Below are 26,301 nucleotides of genomic sequence, written 5' to 3'. Positions count from 1 at the left end.
CTTCAACTTTAGAAAACTCTGGTTTTAGTCATTTTTACCAATTTTTTTTAACTTTATTTGTTGTTTTAAACAGATTTCATTATAGCATTTGGATTGTTTACACTATTTGACACATTTATGCTTCAATGTTAATTGAGAAACGCGTTTGAAACAGCAAATAAAGTTAAAAAAATTTGGTAAAAAGGACTAAAACCAGAGTTTTCTAAAGTTGAAGGACTAAATTGTACCATAGTTTGAAAGAGGGACTAAATCCAAAATCGCTCTAAAGTACAGGGACTAAAAACATATTTAACCCATGATTTAATTACGCGTATAGTTTTTATATGTAGTAAATTTGCAGTTTAGTCTCCATGTATGTATTTTTTTTTTTAATTTCATTCCTTATCATCAGTTGTCAAACAAATATATAACTATGTTAACTTTAGAAGTACAATATTGTCAAGTAATTAAAATTGACCATGTAAAATTGTTAAAGGTTTTTCCACAAAATGTCAAAATTGCTGATTTTTTTTTTTTGTGAAAAAAAAAATGTCGTAAGGATATATATAATCGGTGGATTTTTTATTTTATTTTTATTTAATTACCTTTTGTTCTCTTTAATCTTGTTTGTCCTTGTTTTGCTTGTTCAAATTTCCAAAGATAGGATAAATTTGTTCAAGATCCAATTCCTCAACAGACCGAAATAAATGCTCTAATGGTATTATCAGCTTTGTATGTTTTCTCCTCTCCTTTTAAACTTCTCACTACTTACTTATTATAACACAAACATTAAACTAAAACATAGTTACATTTTCCTTTCATTTCTATTCTTTTGTTTGAAAAATCATCAAAAAGTTTATTACATCTTCCCAGGTTTTGAATTTGAAAACAAAGATGAAGGACGCAGATGTTTCAAGGCAGATCCAGCAGATGATCAGGTTCATCCGCCAAGAAGCTGAGGAGAAAGCGAATGAAATATCTGTTGCTGCTGAAGAAGTATGGACATTTTATTTTTTGTTTTTTAAATTTGAAAATTTTATGTTGCTTTGATGTTTTATTGAATGGTTTGCATCTAGATCTTTACTTTTGAAAATATTAGTGTTTTCTTGATATTATTATTATTATTGTTATCTTCGGGGATTTTGATTTGTTACATTGTTTTGATTCGTTGCAGGAATTCAATATTGAGAAGCTGGAAATACTTGAAGCTGAAAAGAAAAAAATCAAGCAAGAGTATGAACGAAAAGCCAAACAAATTGACGTTCGTAGAAAAATGTAAGCTCTTGCATTTCGTTCGTTTTCATACTCTTTGATCACAAATTGTCAACGATTTCACGTACAAATTTTTAAAATGTTCACAAAACTTGTTCATTTCATGAATAGTGAATACTCAACACAATTGAATGCATCCCGAATAAAAGTGCTTCAAGCACAGGATGATGCAGTGAATTCCATGAAGGACGCTGCTAGAACAGGTCTTTCGGGTCTCTCAAATGACAAGAAAGTATACAAAAAACTCGTCAGAGACATGATTATTCAGGTATTTGAAGCACAGTCATGTAGTTATCGTATTTAGTTTTTTGCACAAAACACAAAATCTTATCATGTTGTATATGTTGTAGGGTTTACTACGCTTGAGGGAACCATCTGTGCTGATAAGATGCAGAGAGAGTGATCGTAAGCTAGTTGAGTCCTTGATAGAGGAAGCCAAAAAAGAATATTCAGAGAAAGCAAACGTGCAAGCCCCTAAAATTACCCTTGATGATCGTGTTTATCTCCCACCACCACCTAAGAAAAATGCTGCAACGGATTCCCATGAACCCTTTTGGTATCTTCTTTTCTTAGTTTTTACCTATCTTTCATTATAACAAACACTATATGTGCACTTTTTTTCATGAACACAATCATCAAACTCTAATTATATAATTTTAGTATTATGTTAAACCTAACTCATGAGTGTTCTCAAATGTTTCAATAAAGCTCTGGAGGAATAGTGTTGGCCTCAGAGGATGGGAAGATTGTGCTGGAAAACACCCTCGATGCACGGTTGGATGTTATTTTTCGACAGAAACTGCCCGAGGCATGTTCTTGTTAATCTCCTGTTTACTATTTGTTTCGTTTTTTTTTCAATTAAAATTTTAACTTTTACATTAAATGACTGAACTTTTGTATTTTTTTTGAGAAAAAAATAAAAAAAAAATAATGTGAAATGAATATAAAAAATTGTATTTGTATTAAATGTGTCCTTTCTCGTATTTATCTATTGTTATTATTGATTGGTGTTCTTGCAGATAAGGAAGATGCTATTAGCTGGAGCTTGAACACAGCATGCTGCAGTTTGAACTCTCTCACTTTTGAATTGAAGATCAAGTGATCCATTTTTGTTGTTATTTCACTTTGTTTTTCTCTTAGGCCAAGTTTTAAATGCTTCCTCTCTCTTTTTGTTTCTGTTTTTGTTTTTTGTTGTTGTATTTTTTTTTTAATTTTAATAAGCAAAACTAAAGAAATAATTAATATTTCACTAATGCTTTCGAGAATACAAAATAAAAAATTAACACAAATTTTACAAAAAAAAAAATTGTTATACACAATTTTATCATTTCTAACATTTGTCGTATTTTGTTTTGATTTAATAATCAACAAAATATAACAATGTTTATTTTCAGAAATAAAAAGTTAATTTTCACTTCAACTTTTTTTTTGTTCAAGATAAATAAAAATAATAATATGGCTAGAAAATTTATACATCTAATTATAAAATCATTAAATTAAAATATAGAAGAATATTATGTAATCATATGAGTATTTAATTATTTTTATATTATTATTATTATTATTATTATATATATATATATATATATATATATATATATATAATATGATTTTGGTTCTTGGTGATAATAAATTATTTTAGTTCCTTACGATTTGATATTCATATAACATCATCATAGTTATGTTTCCTTTAACTTTTCTTATCCAAACTTCTTTTATTCTTTTATGTATGAGTGTGCAAGTTTAATAAATGTAATGTCTTTCTAATTGAGACTTTCTCTCTACGCATACCATGACACTGTAAAATATGATAATTATTTTTACAATTAACAACATTCATACAGTATAAAAGTTAACCATGCTTTTCTATCATAATCTTAAAGTAAGATAATCATCACCAATAAAACACCATTATCTCCTTCTCATTTATGTTATATATCCATACATAATAATTCTCATATCACATTTATACAATATCTTTCCAACCAACATAAAAAAAAAAAATCAACTATATGTTATCAATATTTTTTATTGATTTTAATTATAGAAAGTAATACAATAATCATTAAAAACTTGAAAACAATTCATTAAAAGTCAAACATAAATATAAATTATGGTGACTTTTACAATACAGATATTAATATAATACTATATATAGAAATATTATATATCATTTAAATTCTAAGGTGACCTTATACTGATAGAAAATTAAATTATGATTAATATAGAGTTATAATAGATTATAAGTATAGTAAAAATAACATATTTTTATTTATAGAAAACTATCCAGAGGGTTTTTTTTTTTTTTTTAAATGTAATCAACATTTATTCTATAACAAAAACTGATTATGACTACTGCTTTAACTTCAACCTAAAAAAAATAAAAAGTTATTCGTTATTTAAAGTAAAAAGTATCCTTAGTCTAAAAATAAGTTTTGAGATTATGCTTCACTTTTAAAAAACTTTTGCATATATTGTGTAAATATTTATAAAAATATCATCGTTTTTAAAAGGTTTTAGTTGATGTTAAAATATAAATTTTGATTTAACCTATAACCAAGGCCTTAGGACAATATTTTTTTAGTATGCATTTTTGTTATTCTTTATCGATAAATGTTAATATTTAGTTTTGGGAAAGTTGATCTCATAATCTTTTTCATACTTTCTTTTCAATCCTAAACCAACTCTATAGCTCATAATACATATTTTTATCAACTAATTAAATGTAATTTTATAATATATGTTATCATATAGAAGTACTAGTTATATAATATGAAAATTAGTCTCTGCCAAATTAACATAAAAATAATAAAAGAAACTAATGAAAAAAAAAAAAAAAAACTGACGAGTGAAGTTGAAAAATGAAGGAGAACGTCTCAATGGAAAAATAAAGAGGGTAGAAGAAAAAAAAAATAATCAAGACTCTTTTCAAATTTAAAAGGGAGTGTATATGGATGAATTTGAGAAAAATGAAAGATAAACTGATGTGGTATCTTTTAAGAGTCTTAAGATTGAAAATAGAGAAATTTAAAGATAAAATTTATAAAAATTTCTTAATTATTTAATGGATACGAAATAAATAATTTTTTAATAAATTAAGTGATAAAATTATATAATTCTCATTGTAATTAAAATTAATAAAAAATGAAACATAATTGGTTAAAATTAATTTAAAATAGAACTCAGATGATTTTTTGTAAAAAAATTAATAGATGTAATTAATTTAAAATAAAATATGATTGGTTAAAGCTAATCTTAATTAAACATTTTTTATCTTTATTTTTGTTATTATAATTATTAATTATTATAAATAAATGTTGTAAATTTTTAAAAATAATTAAGGATAATTTTATAATTACATTTTTTTTATCTCATCATATCATGCAACTTTATGAGAGATAGAATCTCACATCTCTCCCATGATTTTTAAAATCCCAAGAACATATCATTCCAATTTACTCTATCACAAATAATTATCCTAAAAAAACAAAACCTATACTATAATGTATACTAAAACTATATTGGAAAGAGAGAATATATAATATCGATAACAAGAAAAGATTTTTTCTGTGTTTTTTTTTAATTACAAATCATCATATATGAAAAATTTAATGTTTTATAGTAACTAATGTTTGGTTAAAGGATAATGAACTGGATGAAAAAACTATATTTTGAATATTATTTTGTTTGATGAAAAACGAACAAAGGTAAATGGAGGGGAGAAAAATCCCTTTTCATTATTATTTTTTCCCTTATCTTCTAACATTAATATTAATTTACAGAAGAGAGAACTAATTGAAAATAGGGTTAAATATGTTTTTCGTCCCCCAATTATTGGTCATTTTTGTGTTTAGTTCCTCTTTCGTACAATTTAGTCCTTCAACTTTAGAAAACTATGGTTTTAGTCGTTTTTACCAAATTTTTTAAACTTTTATTTGCTGTTTCAAGCACGTTACATTATAGCATTTGGATTGTTTACACATTTTGACACATTTATGCTTCAATGTTAACTGAGAAACGCGTTGGAAACAGCAAATAAAGTTAAAAAAATTTGGTAAAAACGACTAATACCAGAGTTTTCTAAAGTTGAAGGACTAAATTGTACGAAAGAGGGACTAAACACAAAAACGGCCAGTAATTGGGGGACGAAAAACATATTTAACCCTTGAAAATATTTGTTAATACACAAAATATAAAGTATCACACCTTGTTAAATTTCAATAATAACACTAATTTTAATTTTAAATATTGTAATTTAATATATAAATTATAATAAACACACGTGTTTTAATAAACTATTATTATTATTATTTTTAAATATATTTATCATTTAATGAAATAATGTTTCATGGACTTAGAATTTGACTCCACCTAATCCTATTCAGGACTTGCAGTTGATTATTGTTTTGAAACATTTTATTTAAATAAAATAATTGAAATATTTTCTATTTTAATTTTTTATTTAAATTGAATACATATATTTATTTTTCAAGATATAATTTTATTTCCAAATTTTTAAAAATAGCAGTCAAACATTATTGAATTGTTCACATCTTTAACAGACACACACACACACACATATATATATATATATATATATATATATATATATATATATATATATATATAATTCAAATAATTCATTTTACTGGAGGCGCAATGCTATTGGGTCAGCCCGATTGATAAGTGAAGTAAAATTTGGGCCGTTATGACAATAATTAGGGCCCATTAATAATAGCATTCTTCCCCGTTATATACGATTCATGCCTAAACCCAAAATAGTTTGGCTGCCGCCTCTTCTTCTTCGACGTGTATCCTCTCTCTTCAACCCTAGCTTAGGGTTTATGCTCTAAAACCCTCTTGGGAGGATCGAAATCTTATTCCAGGTTTTCCTCTTCTTCCATTTTTCTTTCTTTTCGTCTCATGCCGGAACACTAACGTTTATGCTCCTGGATTTTTGTGGAGTTGTTAACTTTGTTTACTTGTCACTAGTGCTTGTTATGGTGATCATCGTTTTAGTGTAACTCTTCCAGCAAAGAGAAAGCGTTTATTTCGTTCGTGTCAATGTTAACAAGTGTTCCGAGCTTCTTCTTTTTTGACCTTTGCTTGTTCATTAAACTCACGCTTGGTGTTTTTTTTTTTGCAGGTTTTGTTGGAGCAGAAAAAAAATGCTTGTGTTGTTTGAAACTCCTGCGGGGTTTGCCCTGTTTAAAGTTCTGGATGAAGGCAAGCTTTCAAAAGTTGAGGTATGCATTTTTCATTTTTTCGTGAAAACTTAAAGCTTGCATCGCTGGATCTTTTGTAGAACGTTTTCTGTTGGCTTTTCTTTCTTTTCTTAGTTTACTTGTCAGCTTCTGAAGGAGGCATGCATTTTTCTTTGTTAATTATTGAAACGATAGGTTCTTTAGAAATTTCTGCAGGGGAAACGATATCAATTTCTGATTATATCCTGAACCTTAGTATGTTACTTTAACGAAATGCCTTGCTTGGAACTATTACAACCATCCGGTTTTTATTAATCATTTCCGAGCTCTTTATTCTTACTTACTCTTTCATCTAAGCATTTGAAATTCGGAACGTAGTTGAGTTTGTATTATTATGAATATGTTATGTCGTTTGTTTTTCTTTCCCACATTCTGAAACTTTTAGCAAGAAGTTTAATTTATACTTGTTACTTAACGCAGGACTTGTGGAAGGACTTTTCCAGTGCAGACACTGCTAGACAGGTTTTCCTCTTTCTGCATTTTTTTGTCACCTATTTTTCCCTGGCTATTTGATGTTATCAATGTGACAGTGTGAAAACTGTGCTCAATCTATTTATAATTGCTTGTGAAGCTAATCCAAATTTCCACAAATTTAGGTTGTCAAGTTGAAAGCGTTTTCTAAGTTCGAGAACACTTCAGAAGCTCTAGAAGCAGCGACTTTACTAATTGATGGAAAAGCAAGCAAGGGTCTGCGTAAGTTCTTGCGTGTTCATTGTGAAAATGAAACACTTGGTGTGGCCGATTCAAAACTTGGGAATGTGATTAAAGAGAAATTGGTGGGCCACCTTATTTTCCAATAGAACATGTGATACGATAATTTATTTTCCACTCATCTATCTGATAAATTAATTTGTTTTGTTGATCCTTTTAGAAAATCGATTGTATTCACAACAATGCAGTCATGGAGTTGATGAGAGGTGTCAGAAATCAGTTAACTGAACTCATATCTGGTCTAGCTGTTCAAGACATGGCTCCAATGAGCCTGGGTTTATCCCATAGCTTATCCAGATACAAGTTGAAGTTTAGCGCAGATAAGGTGTAATTTCTGTTGACTTGATGGTTATAAGAACTTGACGTTATAATTGTTCTTTTATCATTTTTAATTATGTTTTCCTATTATGTATTGTGTATATTGACATCCTTTAGGTTTTTCATATGTTGAAGTTATATCCTACTCTTGTATTCATCAAAGAATTCTCCCCAAATAGTGTACTGATTGCTAGGAATGAAGATATAATTGTTTTCTGAAGGCTGTGAAGCTTTTGTGAATCATATAATGTGAGGAGACTCACATGGTTAGAATATGAGAATAGTACACATGTTCCCTTTGATTTTTTCTCAGAAATTGCACAAAACCGCCTACCTCTTTTAATGGTTACTACAACCTTATAGGAGTACACTGATTATTGCTTTATGAACAATTTACGGCTTTTAATGCCATGAAAGAAAAAAATTGGTATGGTGGGGAGTTTGATGAATTATTGCGGGTGTTATTCTCATTTGCTCTTAGAATGTGTATGCTTCAACTTCTTAATAGTCATAATTTTATCTCGTATCTAATTCCAATGTTTTGTCCTGATATTTGTATTTAAACTTTTACATCTTACATTTTAGAAATAAAGTATGTCTCATACATGACATCTATCATTGGCACAAATTATGTGTTTAGTGCTCTTGTTTAGAGTTCATAGTTTGCATGTTGTCTGACATCTTATTTCCAATTTAGGGCCTTATTTTTTGGGTTTGATATCTTCAGGAGTTTTCACTGGCTACATATTTTACATGTTCGAATAACTGATACCAAAGAATCGGTTTTAGCATTTCATGAAAATAGTTGGAGATGGAATACGATGAATCTTTGGCCTTCAGATGTAGACTTATAAACAAGACTGTGTCAATTTATTTTTGTTATGGAAATTTTTACCTTCGTGAATGATTGTTTATTGAATAACTGTTGGCTGACTTCAAGATGTTTGATTAGGTGGACACCATGATTGTACAAGCTATTGGTTTACTTGATGATCTTGACAAAGAGTTGAATACATATGCCATGAGGGTTCGTGAATGGTATGGTTGGCATTTTCCCGAACTGACTAAAATAGTACAAGATAACATCCAATATGCAAGGGCAGTCAAGTTGATGGGTGATCGTGTCAATGCAGCTGAGCTTGATTTCTCTGAGGTATAATCTCAGTTAAATGCTGCCCTTCTTTAGGCATTTAAGCAGACATGTGGTTCACAATGAGTTGTAATGTTCAACTTTTACTCCACTGGTGAACGATTTGGGCATCCTTTTTTGTGAAAAGTGATATTTCTATCTTTAACTATGTTTCTTTATAGATTTTTAATTATTTTCTTACGTTTTGTCCCAGATTTTGTCTGAGGAAGTGGAGGCAGAACTTAAGGAGGCAGCTGTAATATCTATGGGAACTGAAATCGGTGATCTTGATTTGACAAATATTAGGGAACTCTGTGACCAGGTTTTGGCTCTTTCGGAATACAGGGCACAACTATATGATTATCTAAAGAGCAGGATGAACACCATTGCACCCAATTTGACTGCGATGGTTGGGGAGCTTGTTGGTGCTCGTCTCATTGCCCACGGTGGTAGCTTATTAAATCTTGCAAAGCAGCCTGGTAGCACTGTGCAGATTCTTGGTGCTGAGAAGGCTCTCTTCAGGGCACTGAAAACTAAGCATGCTACTCCCAAGTATGGTCTTATATACCATGCATCTTTGATTGGTCAGGCAGCTGCAAAGTTCAAGGGGAAAATTTCTCGGTCACTTGCTGCAAAGACAGCATTGGCTATTAGGTGTGACGCACTTGGAGATGGCCAAGACAACACCATGGGATTGGAGAACAGAGCCAAGGTACATGTGTTTTGTTTTTATAATATATATATATATATATATATATATATATATATATATATATATATATATATATATATATATATATATATATTTTTTTTTTTTTTTTTTTTTTTTTTTTTTTTTTTTTCTGTTAGTCTTTTAACAAGTTTTTTCTGCAGCTTGAGGCGCGATTGAGGAATCTTGAAGGCAAAGAGTTGGGCCGTTTTGCCGGTTCTGCTAAGGGAAAACCTAAGATAGAAGCATATGACAAGGACAGAAAGAAAGGAGCGGGAGGACTGATTACCCCGGCTAAGGTTTGTTTCTTGTTCCTTTTGGTGTTATTAATAACTTTATTTTTTTTTCTTTCTATGCTGATTGTTCTTTTCCTTGTAGACATATAATGCTTCGGCTGATTCAGTTATCGGGCAAATTGTCAATTCCGCTATGGATGAGGATAAACAAGAGGCTTCTGTTGCTGATAAAAAGAAAGAAAAGAAGGAAAAGAAGAAAAAGAAGGGGAAAAATGAAGAGGAACCAACTGTTGAAGCTGATGTTGCTGAGGAGCCAGAACCCGAAGTTGAGAAGAAAGAAAAGAAGAAGAAAAGGAAGGAGGCTAGTGAGAGTACTGAGTTGCAGAATGGGAATGGCGACTTGAATGCTGGAGAGAAGAAGAAAAAACGGAAAAAGCATGCAGAGCAAGAAGAATCTCCTGAAATGCCAAGCAAGAAGAAAGGGAAAAAAAAGAAAACTGAAAACTAAAGTGTAATAGCGGTGTAGTCATCTGCTAATCAATCTGGTGAATGACAACCATTTTTGTATACTTCTGGCAGGTCGGTAGTTTGTTGGGTAAAATTTTTGTTTTCATTTTTATGCAACTTGTAGCCTTATATACATCCTTATTATTTTTTAATGGGATACATTCCTTCTTTCCGGACTTGAGTGATAATTTTATGCTATCATGTTTGTGAATCATCGAAGATGCTGTGATCTACACTTTGTAATCTTATTTTCACTTGTCCAACATCGCTAGTCGCTCGCAACTTTCTGTGGTAAGTTATGAGCTGTAGTATTTGCAGGGCTGCTTACATCATTTTTGGTTTGGTAAGCCCAAAACCTTAACTAGCTTGTTCATACAGAGGATCGTGCTTTTACTTCAGTTACTGAGTTGAGACATTACATTTGACTAAATTTCTTAGTTGAAATCCATTCTTTATTTTTCCTTTCCTAAACTCTCTAATGAATAGTTGGATTTTTTTTATTTTTTGAATGATTCCATAGTTAACCTCGTACTCTTACTCAAATTTCCCATTCATTTTATTTAAAACAGATAATGGAGAGAACCTTTTCTTTACATTTTTTAATGTAGCAGAATTTCTATAAATTAAAATGTTATCAACATATAAAACTTTAATTACAAATGTTTTCCACCATACCAAAATTAACACATATTTAAACTTTTTTTTATCGATATTTGTTAGTTGTACATGAAAATCAAAATATATTTACTGAAAGTATGTTTTAGTGGCAAATGTTTAATCTATAACGTGACACTGCTATAGACTAATTAAACAAATGTAGTGCAGTCAATTTTCTGTACTTTTTCTAGTTGAGAAAAATGTATTAGGGTTTTATCTCGGTCCAATTTTATTCTGTAACTTCCATAATGTTGTGATATGGATTAATTGTTTTTTATTCAATTGTTGAGCATTCTTTTGCATTATGTTGTGGAATGACAACAAAGAAATATTAGGTACATCGATTTTACTTCGATTATAGTATTTGTTACTCAGATTATATTTTTGATAAAAAATTGCGGAGCAAATAATCAAACTTAAGAAAAGTTGCACCAACTTAAATATTTGAAAGTCCATTTTCTTTGCACTTCATTTTATCTATAAATTTCTAACTTGAAAGAATTTATAATTTATTATTCTAATGATTTTGTTACTTTGAAGCATTTCCAATTTATTTTTACTTTTAAAGTACTATTTTTCATTATATTGTGAAGTAAACCAAATAAACTAAAGTCGCAATAGTTAAGAAATCTGAGAATGCATTATTAGTTTTACTTCATTTTATCAATAAAGTTATAACATGAAATATTTATAAATTTCATGGTTATGTAACAGGTGGGAAATCTTTGAAGCATATTATATATTCTTTTTAATTTTATATTTTATACATTTATTTTTAACTGCGCTTTTACTCCCAAGAATTAAAATTAAAAAAATATATATAAAAGAATGAAAATAATAGCTACTTGAACTAATATTATGTAGCCATTGCTCTTATATTTAATTATCATATAAATGGTGGTTTCAAGCAAGCTGCAACGTGGTTTAAAATTTAAATGGCAATGTTTGGTGCGAAACCACTTGAAATGAATGTGACACAAATAGAATAAGATCCTGCACTATCGTATAGTGCTTTATAGTTGACAGAAGAAATTAAACAAAGAAAAAAAAATATTTTGATATAGATAAATTTTCAATATTTATTTTATATTATTATTTCTTAATTTTTATTTTCTTCTTTTAAAAAATATAAAATTTATTATTTTATAACCATTAAAATCTTATACAAATAAATATAAAAATGTGTCACGCTTTAACATTTTCATAGCAGTAATTATCACACAAAACACAGTAATTAGGGAAACTTCCACGTAAAAAAAAACTTTCTTTTATTTATTTTTTCTTTAATTTGCTGAATTAGGTGAAACAACTTTTGTTTAATTTCAAATGAAAAGCTTAAAACCTCCACAAATGTAAGGAATATAAACTGCATCTTTGACTTGAAAAAGATTGTGAAGTGCATGGCCACCTAATACACATTAAAAATATAATAATACATTAGTCTTATTAAAAAATATACCAAAAATATTTAACTTTATACACATTTACTTACAAAAATTCCCCTTTAAAACCTTTTGTCTTTAGATTTTCTTGGTAAGAACATTATAACCTCGATCATGTAGTTGGAGAAATACTTCTCGACATTTTTTTTAATTTAGAAGCAAATTCAAACAAAATACAGAAGTGAAAAAAATTCTGCAATATTCGGTAAGAAGTATGTACTTTTATTTTCTATAGTTTTTAGTACAAGGTATTACAATCTGCCATCAATTTTAAATTAAATTAGTGTTATACACAATGAATATGTTATTATAAAAATATTCCGAAAATTATTAATATTTATTTAAAACTAAAAATCAGTAAAAGAAATTAAACTTAAAAATATTCATATTTTTATAATCTAATTGGTGGTGTTTATATATATATATATATATATATATATATATATATATATATATATATATATATAAACTTTTTTTGAATTCTTAATTATGTTCTTAATCAACCCAACGACCTATATATTCTCTTGTGTTCTTTATTGCTCATGAACTATGTGCCATCATCGTGATCCAGGATAAAAATATGTTAGCACGTAAAAGATAAAATAAGTAAATAATAAAATAAAATAAAATAAAATGTGACAGAATAAAACTAATAAAAAAATCGAGATATCAAAACAACATATTAAAATCCAAAATATTTAAAATCAATGTTTAAGTTATGAATGAAAAGAAGTAAAATAAATATAAAATAATAAACTATCAAGAGAAATTGTTAGATAGTTATTAATTGATTATTTGACTATATTATATTCATATGATTTCATCATTAAAAAAAAATGATGTTTATATGAGTGATGAATCTTTCAAAAATCTTCTATCTTACAAAATACTTTCTTATTTTTATTTAATATAAACTTAAATCATCATTTAAATTCTTATAAAATACTTTTTTATTTACTTAATGTAGGACTTAAATATACAATATTAGTGTAAAATTTTTGTCATCACATACTTAAAACTGAAAACTTATATACTTGTAGACTTTTTGTCGATTTAAGTTTTAATCTTTTCTTTTATTGAATGAAATGAAAATATAAAACTATTTGGAGAGGACAGATCGTGGTTTGATGACCTTCTCGAGTTATTATTTTAAGTTTGGTTTAACCAACACAATAATGAAAATAATTAATTAAATAATAAAGAAAAATAAGATACTATGGTCTCTAGATTAAAAAAAAAAAACCTTAATTATAATCTTAAGCAGAATAACAAATTATAAATATATAGAATGGAATTACGAAACACCCAAAGATTAAATATTTATCTCCTTTTTTCTTAACTATAATAATAATGGTAACAACGATTAAAAAAAATTATTACAAATTATAAACTAATAAAAAATTCCTATGGAAACAAAACATTTTCCTAACAAAAAATTGGAGAATCATAAATTGCAACTTATCTTAACCCTTATCGATAAAACCAATTTATCGATAAGCCTAACTCAACATATTTATTTATCATTTTTGTGTTATTTTTCTCCTTTTCTCTTAATTTTTTTTCCTACCTTGATTAGATTAGCAAGTAGAGTAACTCCTAAGTATAACAAAATATTTAAGTTGCTCAAAGGCTATACATTCCCACATCTGGCTATATAAAAAATATATTTATTATCAACCAACCAATTAATAATTTTATCAATTATATTAACAAATAAAATATCAAGTATTTCTTAATAATATATATTTTATATCAATTCAACACATTATATACGGTCCAACCACTCAAATCAACGATAATTATATTCAAATTTATCTCTAAACACTCAAAAGCCTATAAAAAAAAGTAATTACTACAAGTGTAATTTTGAAACTCTCACTTTTGGTCCTTAAAATCACTAATTTAATTTCAATCAAAACACGTGATAATCACTAATCTGATCATTAAAATCAAAAGTAACGTGAGGACAATGAAGAAGAAAGCTGACATTGTCATGGATTTGCCGTTTGTTATATGTACTGAAAGATAACACCGTCTAATTTTAAGAACCAAAAGTGAGAGTTTCAAAACAATAAAAATTAAAAACCATAGATGTTTCGAGTAGGAACTAAAATTAAAATCGAGTGATACTTAAAGGTTTAAAAATATATTTAACTCTTTTAAGTATTTTAAGGACAAAATCGAGTGTATCTGTAGGAGATAATGTGTTGTTGGATTCAACTGCATATTTTAAAAGGGGAAATAATTAAATATAGAAGTTAATTAGGCTTAGGGAATTAACATTGTCTGCCACGAAAAAGACGAAGTAACGAAAAGGGCCAATAATATGAGATTTTTGTGGGCACTTCAACAACACTAACTCACTGTCGCTATCATCATAGGAGTTGACAAAACCCAATTATTCAACACTTTTGAGAATCACGTACCACTCTTCCGTTTATCAGTGCCTCCCAATTTCAAAATCATCAAATACTGTGAGAATCTTGACCTTCTAACACTTTTTTAACCATTCAATAAAAGAAAAAACTTGTCTCTAGCCATTTTCTTTTATCAATGTTCTTTGAGTTTTTTCCTTTTTTTTTACATGCCAAATACGAATCATCTAAAGTAGCTACAATCGACCCAAATACACAACAAAAGGCTACGACAATTTTGAGGAATCCCTTCACTGAACATATAGTGATAAAAAAAATTAAGAACATGTTAAAATTGAAAATAATGAGAAATTTAGATAACTCATGATATAAACAAAAGTCTCATTTTCAATAGTAGATAAATATTAGTTTATATACACATAAGATGTTAAAAAAATAAATATGTGAGAATTTGATCTAGAAATGGATAATATCATATTATTATTGTTTCGGATGTAGGATGGAGTGTCTTCACAAAACACTCATTCACACTTCTTTCTAGATTATCTTAGGTATTTGTGTATATTTTGATCCAAATTTCGTCTTTACACGCCTTTCAAACTGTTAGGGTGTGCCTGTTAAAAGCACTCTAATACTTAAGTTAGTGATTAATTCGAATGAAATCAGAGTAAAGTCTTAAATTTACAATAAATACAATCACATACCTCCTTATTTTTAACCTCTATTTATAATTTTCAAGATGAGTTTGAGATTAGGAAAATCCTAATCACAGCCCAATCATAACCCATTACCGGTTAAGTAGCACTTACGAGTAATCTTAGCTTGAAGTAGTATTTAGAGACTTATATTGCTAAGAAGCATCATATCCCACCGAACAATTCTTATATTATTTACAAAATTGTATGGCGTATGATAGATTTAAACTTATGTAACCGATCGTTCCTTATTAGTGATTTTTTCCGTAAGGTCCATTTGTATGATTGTATAACAGTACATGCATAAAAGGGACATGCATGAAAACTTAATGAAAAATCCACTTGTACTTATCTACATATATATCATCTGGTTTGTCTTGATTCTATTATGAAAACTCCAAAATGGTAATTTGCATTTAGCTTAATATTTGGAACAGAGCAAGTTGCGATGAATAATTTGCTTTAAAATGTTATTGATTCATATCCATTAATCGTCATGCAATGCATAGAATACGATTCTGCAATATATCTGGTTATTGATCGTTGACAGAACAACTTAAAACACGGAATTGATGCTTTGCTTTGCCCTGAGCAATAATAATCCCAGTGATATACCAAAGAACAGTAGCTAAGAAGACTTCTACGTAAAGGAACTTTCTTTTATTCCCCTTTTTTTAATTTGGTGCATCACGTAAAATCACTTTCGTTTCATTTCAAAGTTAGGCTCCATAAATGCTGAGAAAGAAATTTTGCATCTCTGTGTTCACAAAAGCTAACTCCACCTTCCAGCTGACTCGGCTGCTAGTGGTGAGCCAAGCATATTTCATCATCAAAATGTTTAATTAGTAGAGTGTAAGAATATTACAGTCATATTATAAAATGCAATATACCAAGAATAAAAAGATTTGACAAGGTTTGCATAAACTTTCTCCCCTAGACTAATTGCTGGTAGGACCTCACCCACCACTAATATAATATTGATCTCTGCATTAGAAATTGGTATACAATTTTCTTCAAACATAATTATACTTGATGTTTCACAAGCTTATAGTGGATCTCGTGGAGCTACTGGTGCTGCATATTAATATTCTTTTATCTTTATATTTTTCAGGGCATCCACTTGGAAGAACTTTTATCATTGATTGCATGCGATGCCACCATGCACACATGGTATTTGATTAAATATCTACACATAATATTTATAGCAGACAGGAGGAGGTGTGTGGTGTCAAAAGAAGGAGGCAGCCAAATGTATGCATTTGGCAAAGGTATATGAGAAAGGGAGTAGTAGTAATAGTAGTAGGAAGCAACAGAGACATGAGAAGCTCAGCGTCTTACACGCTATTGCTGTTTCTTTTCGTATGGTTCCGCCTGGCCAAGTGTTCTTCTTTCAGTGACATGGATGCGCTGCTGAAGATGAAGGACTCCATGAAGGGACACAAAGCCAAAGAAGATGCGCTCAGCGACTGGAAGTTTTCCACCTCGCTTTCCGCACACTGTTCATTTTCTGGCGTCCAATGCGACCAAGACCTTCGAGTCGTTGCCATCAACGTCTCCTCCGTTCCACTCTTCGGCCACCTTCCGCCGGAGATTGGACAGTTTGACAAACTCCAAAACCTAACCATCTCGCAGGACAACCTCACCGGGGAGCTTCCCAAGGAGCTCGCTTCCCTCGCTTCCCTCAAGCTCCTCAACATCTCCCACAACAGCTTCTCCGGCAGTTTCCCCGGCCAAATCGTTCTGCCCATGACCCAACTCGAGGTCCTCGACGCCTACGACAACAACTTCACCGGACCCCTTCCGGAGGAATTCGTGAAACTGGAGAAACTCCGATACCTCAAGCTCGACGGAAATTACTTTTCCGGCAGCATACCGGAGAGATACTCGGAGTTTTTGTGCTTGGAGTTTTTGAGCTTAAGCACTAACAGTCTGTCGGGGAAGATTCCCAAGAGTTTGTCTCGGTTGAAGACGCTGAAGTATCTAAAACTCGGATACAACAACGCTTACGAAGGTGGGATCCCACCGGAGTTCGGAGCCATGAAATCACTTAAATACCTTGACCTTTCCAGCTGCAACCTCAGCGGAGAGATTCCACCGAGCCTGAGCAATTTAAAGAACCTTGACACGTTGTTCTTGCAAATGAACAACCTCACAGGAACCATTCCTTCGGAACTCTCTGCCATGGAGAGCCTCATGTCAATGGATCTCTCCTTCAACGGTCTCACCGGAGAGATTCCTGAGAGTTTCTCCCAGCTGAGAAACCTCACTCTGATGAACTTCTTCCACAACAAGCTGCGCGGTTCTGTTCCCCTCTTCGTCGGCGAGCTTCCGAATCTGGAAACGCTGCAGCTCTGGGAGAACAACCTGTCCTTCGTGCTGCCCCAGAATCTTGGCCAAAACGGGAAGTTCAAGTTCTTCGACGTCACGAGCAATCACTTCACCGGGTTCATCCCTCCGGGTCTGTGCAAGAGTGGGAGGTTACAAACCTTCGTCATCACCGATAACTTCTTCCACGGTCCTATTCCCAATGACATTGGAAACTGCAAGTCTCTCGTCAAGATCCGAGCCTCCAATAACTACCTTAGCGGCGCCATTCCGTCGGGAATTTTCAAACTGCCTTCCGTCAAAATAATCGAGCTCGCCAACAACCGTTTCGACGGCGAACTGCCTCCTGAGATTTCCGGCGATTCTCTCGGGATTCTCACGCTTTCCAACAACTTACTGACGGGGAGAATTCAACCGGCCTTGAAGAACTTGAGGGCACTGCAGACACTCTCACTCGACGCCAACGAGTTCGTTGGAGAAATCCCGGCGGAGGTTTTTGACTTACCAATACTGACCTCCGTCAACATAAGCGGCAACAATCTCACAGGAGCAATCCCCACGACGTTGATTCACTGCGTTTCACTCAACTTCGTTGACCTCAGTCGGAACATGCTGGAGGGGGAGATTCCCAAGGGCATAAAAAACCTAACGAGCTTGAGCGTTTTGAATGTTTCTCAAAACCTGATAACAGGACCAATCCCCGACGAGATTCGCTTCATGTCTAGCCTCACAACGCTGGATCTCTCCTACAACAATTTCAACGGCAAGCTCCCAACCGGCGGTCAGTTTTTGGCCTTCAGCGACAGGTCCTTCGCAGGGAACCCCAATCTCTGTTCCTCCCGCTCTTGCACCAGTTCCTCCATGTACCCAGACGACGCCTTCCAGAAAAGGCGAGGCCCATGGAGTTCGAAATCGACGAGGGTGATAATAAGCGTGATTGCACTAGCCACCGCGGCGCTGCTGGTGGCAGTGACAGTGTACATGATGCGAAGGAGGAAGCTGCTCCGGGCGATGACGTGGAAGCTGACGGCGTTCCAGCGGCTGAACTTGAAAGCGGAGGACGTGGTGGAGTGTCTGAAAGATGAGAACATAATAGGAAAAGGAGGGGCAGGGATCGTGTACCGGGGGTCGATGCCGAACGGAAGCGACGTGGCAATAAAGCGGTTGGTCGGTGCGGGTAGCGGGAGGAACGATTACGGGTTCAGGGCGGAGATAGAGACGCTGGGGAAGATAAGGCACAGGAACATAATGAGGCTTCTGGGTTACGTGTCGAACAAGGAGACGAACTTGCTGCTGTACGAGTACATGCCGAATGGAAGCTTAGGGGAATGGCTGCATGGAGCGAAAGGAGGGCACTTAAAATGGGATATGAGGTTCAAGATTGCAGTTGAAGCTGCAAGAGGACTCTGTTACTTGCACCATGATTGTTCTCCTCTCATCATTCACAGAGACGTCAAATCCAACAATATATTGCTCGACGCCGACTTCGAGGCCCATGTCGCCGATTTCGGACTCGCCAAGTTCCTCCACGACCCCGGTGCCTCTCAGTCCATGTCCTCCATTGCCGGCTCCTACGGCTACATTGCTCCAGGTTCCATTAATTTCATACTCACATCATCATTCATCGTTTCATTGATTTACTGGAAAATTATATTGTTGTTTATGATGGGTGGACAGAGTATGCATACACGCTGAAAGTGGACGAGAAAAGCGATGTGTACAGTTTCGGGGTGGTGCTGTTGGAGCTGATAATAGGGAGGAAGCCGGTGGGGGAGTTTGGAGATGGAGTGGACATCGTTGGATGGGTGAACAAGACTAGAATGGAGATATCTCAGCCGTCGGATGCAGCGTTGGTGTTGGCAGTGGTGGATCCACGGCTGAGTGGGTATCCATTGACAAGTGTCATTTACATGTTCAACATTGCTATGATGTGTGTTAGGGAAATGGGCCCCGCCAGGCCCACCATGAGGGAAGTCGTTCATATGCTCACGAATCCTCCTCACTCCACCACTCACTCACACTCACAATCTCATTAATCTCTAAACACATCATTATGATCTTTGCTCATCCACCGTTCACTTCTCTCTCAAAAAAATAAATTAACACAGAGGAAACTGTATCAATAACTTCTTGAAAGTGGAGCATCATCATCAAAAACTGTACTAGTATTGTATGTATTCTATCAAAATGTAAAATAGGGTTTGAATTATTTTTGCATTCTATCAAAATAATTACTCTTATTATTTATAGATATTTGTCATTGCTATCAGGTTTTAAGTTGAAGGATCGAAACACGATTGAAGATTTTAATGAAGGTTAACGTTTTGTTTGAAATTGTCTAAAAGTGAAGAGTTTGTTATATGAAACATATAGTACAAAACTACAGTTTTGGCATTAGCATAAACTACTTTGTCTTAAAGAGATAAAAGAGACTAAATAAATTGGAACTTTTAAGTGTGTGAAGCGTAAAGTAGCACAAATCTTGTGTGACAATATTGATATCCATATTATTCGGGTCCTTATCTTTTAAGAAAAGAAAGATTCCGAATTGTTTAAAATAAATTAGAAAAAAAAACTCATTTAATTTGGTGGTGGAAAGATGTTATATGTCCCCCAAAAAAAAAAAAACAGTACAAAAATAAAGTTGGAAAATAAAAAAGTGATTATTTTAAAGTGTGTATATTTTTTGTCATCTAATTAAACACAAATTATGATTTAAATGCTGGGGTCTGACGTAATTAAGACAAAATTCAGAGAAAATATTTGAGTTATTCAATTTGAATTTTTTTAAAGATTTTATCTACTTTTTCATTAAAAAGTATTAAATTAATTCTTACCGATGCAAATGTGAATGCTATACCCATTATTTATTTCTCCATCCGTTTCAATTAATAATTTTATGAATTAAGTAAATTCTATTCTAAAATTATACACTTTCACTATCCCAATTTTACAATCACCTCAAGAATAAATAGTCCGTAGAAGGACAATTCTTTTCTACTAACTTAACCCTAATTCCACAACTAATAGACGCGACACCCACCATGAAAGAGTAGTCACAAATATTAAAGACTAAACTAAAACAAAAAAACAAAATAAAAGAAAATAAACCATGTTATATTAAACAATAATAATGGAAAAGTAAGGTAATTTTTTTTTCTACTAAAAGGAATGCAACTTCTAAATTTAAAATTTTATAACAGTATAGGCATTTTATTTTAAAATACACAAAAAATAATATAAACATTGAAATTTTAACTTACCACTTGTTGAGCCACGTAAAAATACACAATTTATCTATGTTGAACCACCAATTAACGTTAAAGATAGAAGTAAGAAAATTTAGTTGCATACACGGTATTTTTGTTTGCTTTTATTTGAAGAACAAACTATTTAATGATATTTTTCTTCAAGCGAATTAGAACTTTGCAATTGATCCCGTTCAAGTTTTTTTCAAGAAGCCAAATCAAACCATTGTATATGAATAAGTCGTCTGAACCATTTTACAGAAACAGTTCAAAGAGCAAATTACAGTTGGGATCACTTCGAATTCAAAACAAATGTTCAGTTAAGACAAATTTAGACAACAATTTTCACTGTACATGAGACCATTACCACCAGGTTCGTGAAGACTGAGTACCTGATTCAACAAGGAGTTAGTGGGCATGGACTGTTTCTGTTTGGAGTACATCAATCATAACATAATTAAATCCTAAATGTGAATTATGATGTGCACGATATCAATAGAAAAGCGCAATATACTTGTTCCATCTCAACTTTCTTAAAAAATCCATCAATAACTTTATATCAAAGCCAAGGGTGAGACAAAGCAGGAAGGATTTGAATACTCGACACTAAGTATCAAACAGTGAATAATGCAAGATGACATGTCAGGTATACCTAGTTAGATGGAGGAAAGCAGATTTAATAGAGGGTTTTAAGTGTTTAAAGTATATGACAGGAGAACTGAACACCTGAAATACTTAAAATGGTAAATCAAGAAAAAAAAAATTAAAAACACAGAATATATAACGATGGGCACAATAACAATAACAATCTAAGATGCCTTGGTCTCCTCGGCAGCTGTCTCAAAATCCTGTCCTGCAACAAGCTCTGGGACGTCGTCGTCATTCTCCTCTTGAGCTTCTGCTGAGCCAGCAGCTCCTTCGGGAGCCTGCTTCTGAAACTGCTCCGCAAGCTTCTTAAGATTTTCTAGGTTATCTGGCCCTGCATTTTAATAATAAAAAATATTAGATTGAGGCACCAGAAACACCAATAGACAACTTTCAAAAAAATTCAGAAAACATACCTAATTGGTGGATAATGCTGGGGAGTATATCCTGCAACTCTGTAAAGGAAAAAAGTTCATTTCAAATTTCATTAATTACTAATTGCTTGTTTTTCAAAAATGTTGATAAAAACAAGCAAATGCACGTCTGTCTAGTACTCTAGAAATTAGAGGAAGCAATGCGTTGGCATAGTCCAACTTATAACAATTGCCGGATATTTCAATGTCAATCTAAAGAGGCACTTGTGTTCTTAATGCATTAAAGCCTAATGAGAAAAACAAGCAAATATCTGACTAAAATAAACTGAACCAAATACACGTCTATCTAGTAATCAAGAAATTGGACGAAGCGAAGTTTTGGCATAGTCCAACTTATATAACAATCCCCGGATATTTCATTGCCAATTTAACCAAAGGTGCTTGTGCCCTTAATGCATTAATGCCTTATTAGAAAAACATGAAGATTTGACACAGCCACTTTTTTTTTTTTTAATTTAATATTATTTTGCAACATTTACAAATAAATTGAGAATACACGTGGAAAAGAGGGCATAGGATAATAAAGAAAAGAGAAATAGTTGCTTACTCTTTGTTTGTGGAGAACCACTGACAACCCAAGTGTTTGCAGCAATAGATGCTTGAACTGTAAGAAAAAAAATCCAACTTAATATGATTGAAGCAAAACACATAGCCTATTTTATTAAAATTTATAAATATTTTGAACTAACACTACCTTTGGGATTTAGAAACTGGATAACTACATCATCCTTAAAGATATTGACCTCCTCAATTGCAGGAATGGCATTCACCCCTATTCTCTTCAGAGTGCTCTGAAGCCTTTTGTCATCTGTTGTTGTGGTCTTGTGGACGGCCTTCTTCTTTCTGAAAAAAGAGAAAACATCATTGGAAAATTCAACCTAACAGATGGTGCATTGTGTTTATTTCCAAAAAAAGAAAAAAGCCAACAAATTGAATACAATCCCTCAAATAAGTGCACAGTGGAAAGGGGGAGCGAGGAGAAAAACTAAAAAAAGAATGTTTGTACAAGGTAATGTCAAATCCAATCACAGATGATAAGGTGGCATGTTAAAATCCAAAATTGTCAGTACACTAAGAAAACTGGCTTTAATCGATATGGAAAAAACAAGTTAAATGTATGGAAATACCTTCTCACGGTACCCTTCCCTCCAGTTCTAACTGAACCAGCCATCTTCATCAACTTTTCCCGATTCATCTGGGTAAAGGCAAAGAAGGAAAAAAATAAATTTCATCCTAGACAACTAGGAACATAGAAAGACCCAAAAATGAATGGTGAGGAAATTTAAGACAAAAAACAAAGACAAAAGACCGATATACAGACTTAGGTGTAGATTCAATTTAAAATGCAGTGACATGCCACATGCAAAGGTACAAACAGACTACATTGTATAATTGAATCACGCATGAATCAAATGGTAACAGCACAGCAGAAGTAATTTTATATGGACTTTACTTAGCACCCGACAAATAATTAAATGCAAACGCAAATTCAGAACAGATCTAAAGTAGATATGTCACTTCAATACTGAAACTAAATAAATGGTTTTTCTCTATGCCGTGCTGCCTATCAAAACAAGACAAAACTCCTAAACTTGGACACAATGTGAAGTCATCTAAATACAAGCTCATATCGTATCAAGGTGATAGTCCTACGTTAAAAAAACCTTAAGATAAAGAACGTTGACAATTGAAAAAAAACAACATGCAATCAGAGAAAGAAAAAAGAACAATAAAGTAACATACAAAATACATAAGGACATTTCACACAGCCTCCTCAGTTCAGGTCTCCAGTAATTTTCCGCATTGGAAACAGCTCAGAAGAACGAAAGTTCATTTTGTTCATCCTCGGAGGAAATGTAAAACACAATTAACAATCTTCACCAAATCATCTTGCCCTACAAATTATAACCCTCAATTGATTCCATGTCACAGCTTCACACAACCTATCCACTTTCAGTCTTTCACATAAGAAAATAATTCAAAGCAACCATCACAATTTTATCTTCGATAAACAATCCACCAAAAACCAGTTCAAAATTGAAAAAAAAAAAATTGTGATTAGAAATCGTACAAGCCCTAAAACCAAATGATGCAAGAAATCATTGCAACTTAAAATCCTTTATTTCCAAAATCCCACATGTTAAAGAGGAGAAAAATGTTATGCAAATCCCAATAAAATGACCAAATTCAGATAAATTAAATCAGATAGAACCCGCAATCATGACATCATCAAAACAGTACAAGAAGGACAAAACAAAACCACTTAGAAACCGATTAACCCAATAATTAACGCAAAACTTGACATGGCACAGCGAAAGAAAGATGAAATTGTGTGATAGAATAGTAGAGCAATAAAAAAGGTACCTTTGTGAAGTTGGATTAAGCTCAGTACTGAGAGCAAAGGGTAACACTCGCTATGAAAACCTAAACAATAAGAGGAGATAAGGACTACCTTTTATATCAACGACCAAGCCTGCAAAAACCCTAAACTTTTTTTTTCATTTTTATATTAAAAATAAAAACTCTATGGTGTTGGGTTGGCCACAGTCAATGTTTAAACCCAATAATGAAAGCCCATTTCCAAATATGAGTGTGAAACGAGCTGCAAACTATTATAAATGTTGATTAAATTAAAATTTATAAATAATATGATAAAAAAATTAATATTACAAAACTATTCAAATAAGAATGTATGCCAATAGATGAATTAAAAAATTAAAATTATATATATATATATATATATATATATATATGTGTGTGTGTGTGTGTGTGTATGTGACATTAAACATGTTATCAAACAAAACATTTTACAAACAAGTCAAAGAAAACATCACATTGCAACAAGAAATGTAAAATAAAAATATATATATTAGTATTAGATTTATAATATTTAAAATAATAGCATATATAAAATAAGAAAAATGTGTATTAATCATCCCATTATTTAGTACCATTTGATCTCGTCATGGATTAGGTTGATGTGATTATAAATTTAAGTATTATTATTTAAATTCTGATTAAAACATTTATTGCATTGAATATTTAAATAAATTATATTTTTTAATTATTATTTTTTTGTCATCGACTTTTCTTAAATATTATAGTTTCAAATACAACAACACGACAAACTCAAACAATAGGAAAAATTAACCTTTAAAATCTTATGAATCCTTATCAAATGACTTTATTTACTATACGTGGTTGGTTTAATTTATGTTTTAGTATTTAATTTCAAAAATTGATATGATATTATTTTTTTATAAAAAAGGATTTAGGTGACTTGTTATTGCAGCATGTGAAATCAAACAATTGTGGCACTTTACTTGAAAATAAAATCAAATAATAAAGACTTAATTTAAAAATATAACAATTTTAGATTTTAAATACTTTCCTATAATGGATTTTTTAAGTAAGAAATTAATTTAAACTAAAAAAGTTTATCAAAGATTTCAAATTTAATTACATTTTATTTCTTTTTAACGTAAAATATATAACAATAATGGCATGAGATAATAATTGATAACAAAATAAAAATAATAGAGACTTAATAATTAAATTACTTGATTAGTCGGTATAAAATTGTATTATTTACTCAATGTATTTTGAGTTTTTTAAATGTCATTAAAGTTCAAAAGGCACCTATTTTTTATTACTAAAATATTTTATTCCATTAACAAACACGATACAGAATAAATGTAGATTAATATAAAATTATGATTTAGTTTTTAAAAACAACCAGTGTCATAATGCAAAGTTTGAAAAGAATAAAAGGCCATTCATACAAAATTATAATCTAGTTTCTAAAAATAATCAGTGTTATAATGCAAAATTTAACAAACAAATATATGTTACAAAATAATTTGAAAAGAATAAAAGGCATTCATACAGAATTATGATTTAGTTTCTAAAAACAATCAGTGTCATAATGCAAAGTTTAACAAACAAATATTGGTGACAAAATAAATTCATACAAAATTATGATTTAGTTTCTAAAAACAATAAGTATCATAATGCAAAGTTAAACAAACAGATATCAATGAAAAAATAAATTGAAAAGAATAAAAAAACATTCATACAAAATTATGATTTAGTTTCTAAAAACTATAAAGTTTAACAAAGAAATATTAATGACAAAATAAATTGGAAAAAAATTGTACCATAAGAAATCCATCACCGAAGAAAAATATTTGATTAGAAATAAATCTCAAACAAACACTCTTTTGTTACTAGATAACAAAGTTTAACTTGAAAAAAACATTTTCAATGTGTTTTTGTGCAAAGAAAAATGAAGAGAAAAAAAATCTATATGTGAAAATTAAAATAAAATTTACATTCAACTTATTAGTGACCGACGT

The 26,301-nt window shown here is 31.2% G+C and overlaps 4 protein-coding genes across 4 annotated transcripts; 3 read left to right on the top strand and 1 right to left on the bottom strand.

Annotated features, from left to right (window-relative positions):
• Positions 1-766: 766 nt before the first annotated feature.
• On the top strand, positions 767-2,399 carry LOC106778335 (V-type proton ATPase subunit E2-like). Its single transcript, XM_022787482.1, has 6 exons — positions 767-975; positions 1,154-1,254; positions 1,363-1,519; positions 1,602-1,807; positions 1,960-2,059; positions 2,271-2,399. Exons 1-6 carry the CDS (start codon positions 874-876, stop codon positions 2,298-2,300), a joined length of 696 nt encoding a protein of 231 aa, XP_022643203.1. The 5' UTR covers positions 767-873; the 3' UTR covers positions 2,301-2,399.
• A 3,630-nt stretch (positions 2,400-6,029) lies between these two features.
• Positions 6,030-10,339, top strand: LOC106756457 (probable nucleolar protein 5-2). The gene is made up of 9 exons (XM_014638894.2): positions 6,030-6,137; positions 6,398-6,497; positions 6,936-6,977; positions 7,112-7,291; positions 7,387-7,551; positions 8,497-8,697; positions 8,888-9,385; positions 9,547-9,681; positions 9,761-10,339. The coding sequence occupies exons 2-9, from the start codon at positions 6,420-6,422 to the stop codon at positions 10,124-10,126; spliced, it is 1,665 nt and encodes a 554-aa protein (XP_014494380.1). The 5' UTR covers positions 6,030-6,137; positions 6,398-6,419; the 3' UTR covers positions 10,127-10,339.
• A 5,876-nt stretch (positions 10,340-16,215) lies between these two features.
• LOC106756106 (receptor protein kinase CLAVATA1) lies at positions 16,216-20,112 on the top strand. Its single transcript, XM_014638373.2, has 2 exons — positions 16,216-19,210; positions 19,297-20,112. Exons 1-2 carry the CDS (start codon positions 16,567-16,569, stop codon positions 19,653-19,655), a joined length of 3,003 nt encoding a protein of 1,000 aa, XP_014493859.1. The 5' UTR covers positions 16,216-16,566; the 3' UTR covers positions 19,656-20,112.
• A 1,327-nt stretch (positions 20,113-21,439) lies between these two features.
• On the bottom strand, positions 21,440-24,441 carry LOC106756107 (basic transcription factor 3). The gene is made up of 6 exons (XM_014638374.2): positions 24,311-24,441; positions 23,074-23,141; positions 22,641-22,789; positions 22,494-22,550; positions 21,929-21,967; positions 21,440-21,846 (listed from the first exon to the last, which is right to left on the bottom strand). The coding sequence occupies exons 2-6, from the start codon at positions 23,139-23,141 to the stop codon at positions 21,677-21,679; spliced, it is 483 nt and encodes a 160-aa protein (XP_014493860.1). The 5' UTR covers positions 24,311-24,441; the 3' UTR covers positions 21,440-21,676.
• Between the last annotated feature and the right edge of the window lie 1,860 nt (positions 24,442-26,301).

Source organism: Vigna radiata, chromosome 2 (assembly GCF_000741045.1).
Source record: "Vigna radiata var. radiata cultivar VC1973A chromosome 2, Vradiata_ver6, whole genome shotgun sequence".
Lineage (NCBI taxonomy): Eukaryota > Viridiplantae > Streptophyta > Magnoliopsida > Fabales > Fabaceae > Vigna > Vigna radiata.
The sequence above is the reverse complement of the archived record's forward strand: the minus strand, read 5'-3'. Positions and strand labels throughout refer to the sequence as shown.